This window comes from Dermochelys coriacea, chromosome 3 (genome assembly GCF_009764565.3).
Source record: "Dermochelys coriacea isolate rDerCor1 chromosome 3, rDerCor1.pri.v4, whole genome shotgun sequence".
Lineage (NCBI taxonomy): Eukaryota > Metazoa > Chordata > Testudines > Dermochelyidae > Dermochelys > Dermochelys coriacea.
The window spans coordinates 169,652,190-169,665,165 of NC_050070.1; the positions used below are offsets into that span (position 1 = coordinate 169,652,190).

Consider the following 12,976-nt stretch of genomic DNA (forward strand, 5'->3'; position numbering starts at 1 on the left):
GGGACGAGAGCTGAGGTAGCGTTGTTCTAAGTCAGCCATAAAAATGTTGGCATACTGTGGGGCCATGCGGGTACCCATCGCAGTGCCGCTGATTTGTCGGGGCTCCAGGGGTGTGTCTGTGCGGATTTGTTCTTGTGCTTTTTCAGGGAGTTTCTTGAGCAAATGCTGTAGTTTCTTTTGGTAACTCAAGTGGGATCAGAGGGTAATGGCTTGTAGAAAGTGGTGTTGGAGAGCTGCCTAGTAGCCTCTTGTTCATACTCCGACCTATTCATGATGACGACAGCACCTCCTTTGTCAGCCTTTTTGATTATGATGTCAGAGTTGTTTCTGAGGCTGTGGATGGCACTGTGTTCTGCATGGCTGAGGTTATGGGGTAAGCGATGCTGCTTTTCCACAATTTCAGCTCGTGCACGTCGGCGGAAGCGGTCTATGTAGAAATCCAGGCTGCTGTTTCGACCTTCAGGAGGAGTCCATCCAGAATCCTTCTTTTTGTAGTGTTGGCAGGAAGGTCTCTGTGGGTTAATATGTTGGTCAGAGGTGTGTTGGAAATATTCCTTGAGTCTGAGATGTCGAAAATAGGATTCTAGGTCACCACAGAACTGTATCATGTTCGTGGGGGTGGAGGGGCAAAAGGAGAGGCCCCGAGATAGGACAGATTCTTCTGCTGGGCTAAGAGTATAGTTGGATAGATTAACAATATTGCTGGGTGGGTTACGGGAACCATTGTTGTGGCCCCTTGTGGCATGTAGTAGTTTAGATAGCTTAGTGTCCTTTTTCTTTTGTAGAGAAGCAAAGTGTGTTTTGTAAATGGCTTGTCTATCCGCACAGACACACCCCTGGAGCCCCGACCTGGGGTATTCTATCTGCTACCCAAGATCCATAAACCTGGAAATCCTGGACGCCCCATCATCTCAGGCATTGGCACCCTGACAGCAGGATTGTCTGGCTATGTAGACTCCCTCCTCAGGCCCTTCGTTACCAGCACTCCCAGCTATCTTCGAGACACCACTGACTTCCTGAGGAAACTACAATCCATCAGTGATCTTCCTAAAAACACCATCCTAGCCACTATGGATGTAGAAGCCCTCTACACCAACATTCCACACAAAGATGGACTACAAGCCGTCAGGAACAGTATCCCCGATACTGTCACGGCTAACCTGGTGGCTGAACTTTGTGACTTTGTCCTGACCCATAACTATTTCACATTTGGTGACAATGTATACCTTCAAATCAGTGGCACTGCGATGAGTACCCGCATGGCCCCACAGTATGCCAACATTTTTATGGCTGACTTAGAACAACGCTACCTCAGCTCTCGTCCCCTAACGCCTGCTCTACTTGCGCTACATTGATGACATCTTCATCATCTGGACCCATGGAAAAGAAGCTCTTGAGGAATTCCACCATGATTTCAACAATTTCCATCCCACCATCAACCTCAGCCTGGACCAGTCCACACAAGAGATCCACTTCCTGGACACTACGGTGCTAATAAGCGATGGTCACATAAACACCACCCTATATTGGAAATCTACTGACCGCTATTCCTATCTACATGCCTCTAGCTTTCATCCAGATCATACCACACGATCCATTGTCTACAGCCAAGCTCTACGATATAACCGCATTTGCTCCAACCCCTCAGACAGAGACAAACACCTACAAGATCTCTATCATGCATTCCTACAACTACAATACCCACCTGCTGAAGTGAAGAAACAGATTGACAGAGCCAGAAGAGTACCCAGAAGTCACCTACTACAGGACAGGCCCAACAAAGAAAACAACAGAACGCCACTAGCCATCACCTTCAGCCCCCAACTAAAACCTCTCCAACGCATCATCAAGGATCTACAACCTATCCTGAAGGACGACCCATCACTCTCACAGATCTTGGGAGACAGACCAGTCCTTGCTTACAGACAGCCCCCCAATCTGAAGCAAATACTCACCAGCAACCACACACCACAGAACAGAACCACTAACCCAGGAACCTATCCTTGCAACAAAGCCCGTTGCCAACTCTGTCCACATATCTATTCAGGGGACACCATCATAGGGCCTAATCACATCAGCCACACTATCAGAGGCTCGTTCACCTGCGCATCTACCAATGTGATATATGCCATCATGTGCCAGCAATGCCCCTCTGCCATGTACATTGGCCAAACTGGACAGTCTCTACGTAAAAGAATGAATGGACACAAATCAGACGTCAAGAATTATAACATTCAAAAACCAGTTGGAGAACACTTCAATCTCTCTGGTCACTCGATCACAGACCTAAGAGTGGCTATACTTCAACAAAAAAGCTTCAAAAACAGACTCCAATGAGAGACTGCTGAATTGGAATTAATTTGCAAACTGGATACAATTAACTTAGGCTTGAATAGAGACTGGGAATGGATGAGTCATTACACAAAGTAAAACTATTTCCCCATGGTATTTCTCCCTCCCACCCCACCCCCCACTGTTCCTCTGATATTCTTGTTAACTGCTGGAATTAGCCTACCTTGCTTGTCACCATGAAAGGTTTTCCTCCTTTCCCCCCCTGCTGCTGGTGATGGCTTATCTTAAGTGATCACTCTCCTTACAGTGTGTATGATAAACCCATTGTTTCATGTTCTCTGTGTGTGTGTATATAAATCTCTCCTCTGTTTTTTCCACCAAATGCATCCGATGAAGTGAGCTGTAGCTCACGAAAGCTTATGCTCTAATAAATTTGTTAGTCTCTAAGTTGCCACAAGTACTCCTTTTCTTTTTGCGAATACAGACTAACACGGCTGCTACTCTGAAACCTGACCATCCCAGTCTTGTTGGCCACACTGTCCAACAGATAATCAGGATTGTGAGAAGTTAATTTTATTTAGAAAATTATTTCAGTTGTAGTAATCTGAGTTCTGAGTACTAACACAGGAATGTATCATCAAATTCATTCCTGTGGAGTGAAAGATCCTTTGAGGGCACTTTTCGTACATGCTGAGGCTACTTCATTGGTGTTGAAAGGACCTCATTTTTGGATAGTCCCATCTCTGGAAGTTTAGTTGGACCAAGCCAAGAGACAAGAACACAGTTTAAGGGCACTACTTAAAAGCAACACTTTGCCAGTGTGCCAGCAACATTGTCTCTGTCCATTAACACCATTACACATTAACCCGTAAGCATTGCCCCTTCCCCCATTTGTTCAGTCCCTGCATCTGAATCGGTTTGGCCTATTATTTTAAATGGTAAAAGCATGTGCTGCTTATGTGCATCCTGAACACTCATGTCAGTATGGTTTGGTGGAATCAGACCCTCTCAGTCCGACTGGGAGAGAGCAGGGGTTCTCAGAGCCTCCGATAGTCAAAGTTCATCAGGGCTTTGTTTACTGCATTAAGGAACTGTTCAAAAGTCATTGAAGTCAATGGGAGATCTTCCATTGACTTCAGTGGGCTTTGGATCAGAGACTATAGGCTCAGTCTTGGAAGGTACTCAGCACTTTCAACTCCCATTAACTTTTATTGGAGCTGAGTGCACTCAGCACCAGGCAGCAATGGGCAGTGCTCATATATGTTTACAGTGCTAGCATTGTAAGTGAAGCACATTGAGCTGTTTGGCTGTGTAAAACTATTGTTAAAACACTCATTCAGTGCCATTCACCAGTATAGTCGTGCTTCACAATGATATTCTTGCACAGTAAAAGTCACAGTTTGAATTTACACATGGATTTACTTCATTCCATATGGAAAAATCCTTTGGAATACAAGGGAATGATAATCTTTCTGTAGGATTTTAAATGAAACTATACAATTCTATTGCAGAGGTGTAATTTCCCAGTACATTCCATAGGATGGTTCAAAAACCTATAGAAAGAACTTAATTCTTCAGGTTTTTAGGACAATTTCTGCAGCATCAAATTTAATTTCTAGAGAAATCTATTGCTTTCCTCACTATTAAATTCTATAGAAGAATCTACAAATGCTTTACAAGCATCATATAGTTTTGGTTTTATTAAATATATGCAGTCCTCAGCGTTAAACAGTTATGTCTGTCTGTTTATGGGTGTAATTCACTAGCATTTAACTAGAACTAGAATATATATGCTATCAGTATGTGAGTCAGGTGAGTGGAACTACATGCTCTCCACGTGCAGGTGGGCTTAATGGTTAAACCACAGGACTGGGAGTCAGAAGTCGTGGGCTTTGCACCTAGTTCTGCCACTGAGTCACTGTGCAACCTTAGGTAAGTCACTCTGCTTCTCACTGCCTCAGCTTTCCTGCCTCTCAAATGAAATAATACTGTCTCTCTAACCCCCACTATTGTAGTGAGGCTAAATTCATTAGTGTCTGTAAACTGCTTTGAGATCCTCCCTGAAAAGGTACCATAGAAGCATTATTATTATAGATACACCCTGATTTGCATTACAGACCAGTGCTGTACCAAATTTGTACTGGACTAATTGTCTTATCAGACATTATGAGCTGATGAAATATCCCCAAATTAAAGTGATCAAATCCATTCCCAATGGGAATTGAATTTCTGTATCAAACAATGGATTAATGCTCAGCTTTTTAAAAATTTAAGTTGTGCATTGATTGTACTTTTTCAGATTCCGGCAACTTATTGCTGAATACGAGCCAGAGGTACAGGAAGTAGCCCGGCTCTTCCGCTCTGTTCTGCAGGAAGCCACTGAGAAAATCAAAGAGGAAGAAGAGGCCAAGAAGCTTGCGAGGCAGTGGAACACAAAGCACAAAACTAGCCTGTCCCTAATGACATTTAAATCCCGGGCCAGTATTTCCCCATTCAGCAGCAACATCAAGACCATTTCAGAAGACGTGGAGCGAGGCACTGAACCAACCAGGAGAGTATGGAGTATGCCGGAGTTTAGGAGTGCCAAGGATTACTGACTTTATTAATAACCAGAATGAGATTTGAGAGAGAGCTGGTTTCGTTTTTAAAGAATGGGTTAACCATTATCTAGCCATCTGTTATTTCACCTTCATCCCAGTTCTCTCTCTTTCTGTCTGCCTCTGACTGTCTCTCTCTTGGGAGCTGTGGCTATAGTGACAGATGGTGATGCACATAGTCTCTGTCATCTATCATGCTAGCTTTAGCTATAATTTAGTGGTTTACATTAACTTGATGGTCAATGGTCATTTCTTATTTCAGTTTGAGTGTTTCTGCTCATTGGAGAACAGTTTGGTGCATGGTGCATTACCACCATCCTCCCAGCCTTCTACACGGCTGTCTGCAAATGCAATGCACCCGACCACGTGAGACTTGTAGCCCCATTGAGTTAAATGGGATTACTCATGTGAGCATGCATCAGTAAGGCTTGCAGGATTTGACCCACCAAGTCAGGGTCCCTGATTTAGCTGTTTGAGATAGATATTAAATTCTATTCATCTCAGCGCTATAGAGAAGCCTCCTACATCAACACTGATTCCAGCATATTTTCACTCAGTTTGATTGTAAAACAATCTGTCGCCTCATGCAAAATAGATGACAAACTTCCTAGATATAGAGGGTTACATTTTCCAGGGCAGCCGATTTTTGCATAGAATTGTGAATGCTCAGTTTTTTGCATGTGCAGGTCAGTCAGATGTCTACCTACCAGCTTTGCAGACACATGCTGTCTGCATGCACTAACATGGACTCTGGCATGTGTAGATACTGCACACACACAAGGCTGTGCATGCACATTTGAGGATCCATTAAAAGCCTCTGAGTCCCCCTTAATTTTCATTTTTGTTGCAAGGAGAGATTAGGTTATAAACCTAAGTATTAAAACCCAACTGGATTAAAACTGTCTCATATTGAGACTCCCAGGCAATTCCAGTAAGTGCTATAGCTCATATTCCATTTAATAAGTAGATGCATTGAAATGATTGGCAAAGCTGATTCTGAAAGCAGATTACTGGAGTATATGACCAGGAGAAAAAAATCAGTATTCACATATAGGGATCTTTCTATGTCCCAGAGTGTTAGAGGTCATTCCAACAAATTGCTGATGTAATTTATTTCCACTGTAGGGAAAGAATGTAGGTTCATTTCATAATCTTTTTGTCCTGGATATTAAGAGGAGAGCTTGTCTGTATATAACCGGTTGATGGCTAGTGAGGCAATCAATCTTTTCAAGGGAGAAAAAAATCTCACAGACTATAGCAAAACAGAGGTTCTGAAATTGGCCATTTGAAGATGCAGGAAAATGCCATTGTAGATTTCTGAGTGGGGCCCAACCTGCCATCCTTAGGGAGAACTCCAAGTAGGAGGACTGGCTCTGCTGTCTGAAAAGACTCTGATTCTGCATCAGTGCTAAATCTTAACACCTAGGGGACTCTTCAGCCAGTGGGAAAACTCATAGGGAAGGACATAAAGGAAAGAGTCTCCCTGCAAGCTTTGCTTAGGGCAGTTTGACCCCAGATCAGCATGCTGGAAGGAGGGTTTACCCCACTCCCAGAACCTGCTCATCACCAGATATTGGCTGGAGGTGAAGCTTATTCACACAAGGGCCCTGAGTCACTGGACTCTCCATTTGCCCGCCAGCCCACTTCCTGGCAGTGGGGTTTCCTACACTGGCACATGGCCCCAGAACTCTTTCTCTGGGGTTGGCAGCACCGTATGGGTGCCACGGAGAAGGTAATGCAGTCTCAGGCTATGTTAACTCAGGTAGCTTTACCATGACAACGCTTATGCCCCTTGCTCAACCTCTCCCTGTACAAATACACACAGAACCTTGGACTGCCTCCTTAGGACTCCACTGGAGCACAGGGCAGGGGGGATGGTGAGTGGAGTGGCCCTGCGTGTAGTGGCCCTTCCATGGATGAGTCCTGGGGAAACAATCCGCCCATTAGCCTATTAGGGCTACACGGAGTTATTGAGCAATTTAGGGTTACATTTACTATTGGCACAAACAGGCACAGCTTCAGCCAGGTCCATAGGGTCATGCCTGCCTACAGCAAGGGCACATTCGGCCCTTTAGCTGGCTTTAGTCAATCTTTGAAAGGAACAATTGAAACAGAAACCTGAATTTTTCCCAGGGAATAATTTGTACTATGATAATGTTAGTACCAGAATAGCTTGTTTTGTTCATGGGGGGGGGGTAATGCTTGTTTTGTTCATGGGGGGGGAGCTTGTTTTGTTTACGGGGGGGAAGGTAGCTTGTTTCATTCATGGGAGGAGGTTACTATATTGGTACAAAGTGCAGCTTTGCTGGTAAAGCTGCACCCCACGCTAGGAGAGCTTTGCTGACATAGCAGACTGGTATTCCTATACCGGTAAAGTGCTCCTAGTGTGGATGTAGCCTCAGGAGGGAGGTGGGGGGGGTGAGCATGTGTGGATATTATAAAAAAGCAGCTTTTTCTAGCTGTAGCTTGAGTTTCATGGGCTGTTTTCGGGCCACTTGTTCAAGGGGCTGGGATGGCCCAGGGGGAAGGACCGTGCGGTGCTAGGTCTGACTTCTGCAGCATAGAATTAGAATATTAATGGTGTGGCTGACTAGAGATGTTTTTGTGACCTCAAACCATCTTCTATCACTTCAGGAAACACTTGTGCTCTCCCATCGTTCTGGCTATAACTTTGCCATGCTGTCTGTTGAGAGAGGGGGTAGCTAATCTGAAACGCGCCGCACTGGGTGCAGGAAGAGAGCAGTTTGGAGTGCATGGGTCACAGACCTTCTTCTCTCGCGGGCACAGGGCCAGCATCAGATATGGCTGCGGTGTTCACTTGAGCACTAGGCAGAGGAAGTAAGGGTCGGGGGGAACACCTCAGCCAACCAGCAGCACTCCAAGGTGGAACAGGCAGCCCTCTTGGGACGATGGCCACCTTCCTGACTGCTCTGCACAAACAGGGCCTGGCCTGCCAAACCCTTACTCACATGCTCAAAGCCACTGAAGTTGGTCCTGCAGTGCTGTGGGCAGTCGGCAAAGAAGGGAAAGCACATGGTGCAAGCTGCCTGGTGCATGCAGGGTTTCTCCAGGTCCCTCCACTCAGCTACTCCTCCTCCATCAGCATGCTGTTTGCCCAAATCACAGACTAAAAGCAGAGCTGGAGGATGGCAACAGAAACTAAGGCCAGGACCAAATCTTCAGCAGCTGTCCAAGTATGTGCTGGAATAGCTCCTACATCCACTCTACGTGAACCACTCTGGGCTGAGTATTCTGACTAGACGCCCACTTTTGCACAGTGCTGGAAATTCTGGTCTCTTATTAGACATATGGGCTCTTCTAGAGCGAGTGAGCACAGAGGCTCTGGCTGCATTAATGAAACTCAGGGCTTCCAAAAATGAGATCCAGTTTGAGCTGGGCTACTTCCAGTTGGGGTCAGAGAGAGCTGAAAATCTGACAATCAGATCATTGGTTTGCAACATGGTGTTCTGTGTGTAGTTACATGTGATAGAGCGTGTTTGTTTGGTTTAAGATATACATTTTTGAGGACAGAATTAGTTGGTCTTAGCTCTCTGGTATGTGTGCACTCACTGGAGATGGAACAAGAAAACCTAACAGAAAAGCACTAATCCAAACACTTAAAAAAACCTATGATCAACTTTTGTATGTATTAGTAAAACCACCTATTGTATTAAATGCTCTTGGATTGCATCTTGTGGCACTGCAGTCATTTGTAGGCACTTGCATGTTCTGTACTGGCACCTTTAGTACTGGGTGTATCAATGCAATAGGTGATGGATTTCTGAGCAAAGAGGGGCGTTCTGATAAAATGCAGCTGTTATTACAACAAGGAATGTATCTGCCATGTGCTCACTCTCATAGTAGGAAACTCTATTAGTATCGACACCATTGGAGTACACTACAGACTTATATTAGCAGTAGCTCTCCCTTGAGAGACAAGACAGAAAGTTTCAGGGGCTTGCTCAAACCCACAGCTGGAGTCCATGTCAGACCTGCGGTTACAGCACCTGGCTGCCAGGTCAATGTCAGACCACTAGGACTATCTCTCCTTTCTAACCACAATGTCTATTTCCTAGAGAAGAAAACAACTCTTCCTTTTCAGCAGGACAAACACTTCAGCTTACCTTTTGCAGAATTTCCCTGAGGTTTCCAGTTGAGCCTCTGATATCAGTGGACTCTCAGATGCCAAAATGTGGGAGAAAGTCCAATCACTAGGCAAGATCAACCATTTAGAGAGGAATGAATAAACCAGTGATTCTCAAATGTTTGTACTGGTGATCCCCTTTCCAGAGCAAACCTTTGAGTGTGACCCCCCCCTTATAAATCAAAAACATTTTTTTATATATTTAACACCATTTCAATGCTGGAGGCAAAGCGGGGTTGGGATAGAGGCTGACAGCTCATGCCCCGCCCCCCCACATAATAACCTCACTACCCCTTGAGGGGTCCCAACCCCCAGTTTGAGAACCTCTGGAATACATGAAGTGCCAAATTCATCCCTGGCATGAATAGTAAGCTTAGAAGGCCATGGGGTTAGAGCAGGGTTGGAGCTGATCCATCAGACCATTTTCCAATGCCTCCGCTGCGTATCTGAAGAGAGGCAGCGAGGAGGGGACCTGGGTGTGTGGCTGTTGTGCCCTGCTCCTGGCTCCCATGAAGCCCATAGAGATCTCCCTACTTGGCACCGTCGCAGTCACAGCTCTAAAGAGCTCAGTTGAGGCATGGTCATCTTGTTTTAGCACAGAAACATCCAGTCGTGCCCCAGATTTTACAAATGTTGCTCCTCGTAGTCCCACCCTGGAGGAGATTATCTGTGCTGTGCTGGCCGGGGCTGGGGGAACAGCCAAATCATCACATAGTCCCATAAATGTTGCTTTTGCCGAATCCATACACCTATTTCTTCCACAAAATCATAGAGGGCCTGATTTTGGGCTATTGAAAGAGACACACAAAGTTTTCCACACCACCCACCGACACTAATGAGGGCTGTGGGTACTCGGCCCTGCTGAAATTCAGGGCAGCAACACCCAGAATACATCTGCAAGATCATCTTGTTTGTGGAGCTGAGAGTTTTAACAGCAGTAGCTTGGAGCTGCTTGACTCTCTTATGTTTGTCACAATGTTGTACACGGGAATCTCGAATCAGAGTAGTGAGCTTATTTCACTTCTGTGTTTGGCACTGGGGTGACCGCTACAAGAATACTGTGCCCAGTTCTGTCAGCGTCGGTGTACAAGCGGAGGCTGGGGAGGGGGAGAAATGAGTGTTTGGCAAAACATCAAACATTGCGGGAGTTGGTTATTAGCAGCCATAAACAGTTTGGGGCTTTTCTCATCCTGACCAATGATGTCTGCTTCTGGCACCATGCTCCCGCCTCCCAAGGCCCTCTGCACATTTCATTGGCCACCTTGTCTGTCATGCCTCCGCTCTTGCTGCCACCCTTTCCTTCCCTTCCTGTTCTCTGCCCCCAACCTCAAGAATTTGTGTCCTCTCCCCGCCCCGCAACAACTTCCCCTTCCAGTTTCTCGTCCAAATCTCCCTCGTGAGCCTAAACATCATGTGAGTCTACAAACAAAACTAGCAATTAAAAATAGAGCGAGAATCACCATGAGCCACGTAGGACAACCCAGACAGCCGCACGCTCTTAGCCCTGAAAGCCAGACCCTCCCAGTGTGTAGCAGCACTTGTCCAGGTTTTGCCTTTTCGGGGCAGGGACCAGGTCTTCCTGTCTGTGAAGTGCCATGCACATTTATAGTGCCAACTAGGTGCTGGAGAATGAGTGAACAGTAACAGGCCCAAATCCAACGTGCCATGCCTGTACGCCACCCGGCCACACAAGCAGTGAACGGGGCAGCATACAGATGTTGAGATTTAAGGAGATAAACAGCTAGGATTAAACAACTGCAAAGGAGCTGAAATTCTCTGAAGCTAAGTGGTTTACAATTGTAACCCAGCATCTAAAGCTTAAAGAATCTGTTTCCAATCAGGTCTGTTTGGGTTAATCAGTGCACCTCAAAATGGGCAAGTGAGGAGAGCAAACAAATGTTTTTACTCTAACGTGGTGCTCATTAAAGTCGCTGCTGTGGTTGTATTTGCTCCTGGGTGCTAGCATGCGTTATTAACATTGTAGTAGTGCTTAGAGCCCCAGCCAGAACCAGGGCTCCAATGTGCCGGGCATTGTCCATACAGAGCTCTGTCAGGGCCCAGGCATCCCAGCCAGGGGCAATGAACGGTTGGGCTGCCCCAGGAGCAGCCTGGAAAGCAGATAGTGACTCTGGGTGTCTCCTAGTTTTGCTTTGTTCCACGTGCAATGGAAGGACCTTCAAAGCCCTGCCCAGTCCCATCTACAGGTACAGTGGTAGCAGCCCTACAGAGCCTGCCCTCCTCCTGGCGCTGCTACCCTGATGTGGGTCACTGGCACAAAGGAGCGCTGTACTTTCTTGTGTAGCCACCTTAACTGGGCCATAATCTGGCCCATACGTAATCCCAAAGGCTTGTGCACCTGGCTGATTTTACACAATGTGAGTGGTCCCACTGAAGTCGTGCTGAGCACATGTAAATATTAAATTTAATTTAATAAGGACAGAGATGGAGGGGGCTATCATGTAAGCAGTGAACCAGGTGATGATTTATGAAAGTTTTGCAACTCAGCTTTATAAATTAATGAACCTGTGGAGCTCTCTCCTTTCTCCCCACCTTATAACCCTCTAGTTAATACAAGGGGCACCTCCATAGTTCAGTCACAATTACATTTCAGCTCTTCCAAATCAATCTAACCTTGCGCAGTGACTGGCATAGCAGAGGCATGGGAGAAAATGCATATGTGCTTTTCTGCACCAATGCAGCTAATGCTGGAGTAGTATTACTTCATCTTTCTATCCCGGAAGTGCCTAGAGGCCAGGACAGGGCCCCAGTGCGCTGGTCCCTGTCCCCAAAGAGCTCATCCTCTAAAGGAGCCAATCTGTTGTTCCTCAACAGTGGAAGTCTGCCCAAAGAAATGGCAGAGCCCCCTGCTAAGATCACCGGTTCTGCTGTATTCCTGAACCGTAGCATGCTGTAGTGACAGGATCCTTTCCAACGACTGAAAGCGAGGCTGGCTTTCCATTCTACTACACAATTATAGCTACAACCCTTTGATCTCACTGATGTGCCTATTGCTGCTACATGTGCTCATTGGCCTATGTCTGTGCTAGGAAAATCTGAGTGTGGTGATACTTGTGGTACCAGTGATGGAAGCTGTAGTGCAGGCATGGTCCAGCTCTAGCACAGGTTAGATCACACGTCTTGCTTTTCCACTACCAAATGATGCATCAAGCAGAAAAAGGCTGCCATTTTAGTTTATGAATCATTCACTGGTCCAGCTCTGCATTAAATCGAGCTGTGGCACTGTTTCCATTGCTAGGTGCTATTTATATAGTTCTCATACAGAAATGGCGGCAGAAGCCTGAAATGGTTTGTTAAACAGATTGTGAACAGCAAAGACCAGATTTCCAAAAAAGCTCAGCCCCCAGTGGGAGTTCCTGGGTACTGAGCCCTTTTTGAAAATCTAGCCACTCCATTTGGGTGCCTAAATGGGAACTCTTGAAAATCTGGCCCTTCATATTCCCTTGCTAGCCAGGAGTCCCTAAAGATAGAGCTTACTATGCTGCAGCTGTGTTCTAGTTAATAACAGTGATTTTGAAACCAATATTGGGTTCTACTCTGCCCTTCGTTAATCGGAGTTAGCCCAGAGGGCTCTGGTCTCAATAGTACAACCAAAAGTGGGGAAATAACAACAAATGAGGTGAAAGTCATTAGGAAAGGTGCACAAATAAGCAACATGTGCTTAAGTCTTTGCAGGATCAGGGCCTTGTAGTCAAATTGCAGGGGCTGTTCAGTTTCATAACAAGAAAAAAACCAAAACCCACTTGCAAGTCTTAAAATGTTCCCTAAGCTTCAAATGGACAATGATGCCCTCTGCTGGGGCACTTCAGAAATGTCACCAAACAGAAACAACGGTATCTTTGAAAATTAACTATTGGCAGCAAATTTTTATTTTTAAAAAAGTACAGATTCTTTTGCCCTCAAATCATGCATGGGAGATGAATTT

At 45.7% G+C, this 12,976-nt stretch overlaps 1 protein-coding gene across 3 annotated transcripts in view; it reads left to right on the plus strand.

The window, feature by feature from the left end:
* Positions 1 to 8,903, plus strand: part of RD3 (RD3 regulator of GUCY2D) — a 43,504-nt gene extending 34,601 nt beyond the window's left edge. For 2 of the 3 annotated variants that reach the window (XM_043511785.1, XM_038394273.2), the window contains exon 3: positions 4,592 to 8,903. In XM_043511785.1, coding sequence (XP_043367720.1) covers positions 4,592 to 4,889 — 298 coding nt within the window. In that variant the 3' untranslated portion in view covers positions 4,890 to 8,903. The remainder of the gene's footprint in view (positions 1 to 4,591) is intronic. The other variant, XM_038394275.2, reaches the window with a different exon arrangement.
* The last annotated feature ends 4,073 nt before the right edge of the window (positions 8,904 to 12,976 follow it).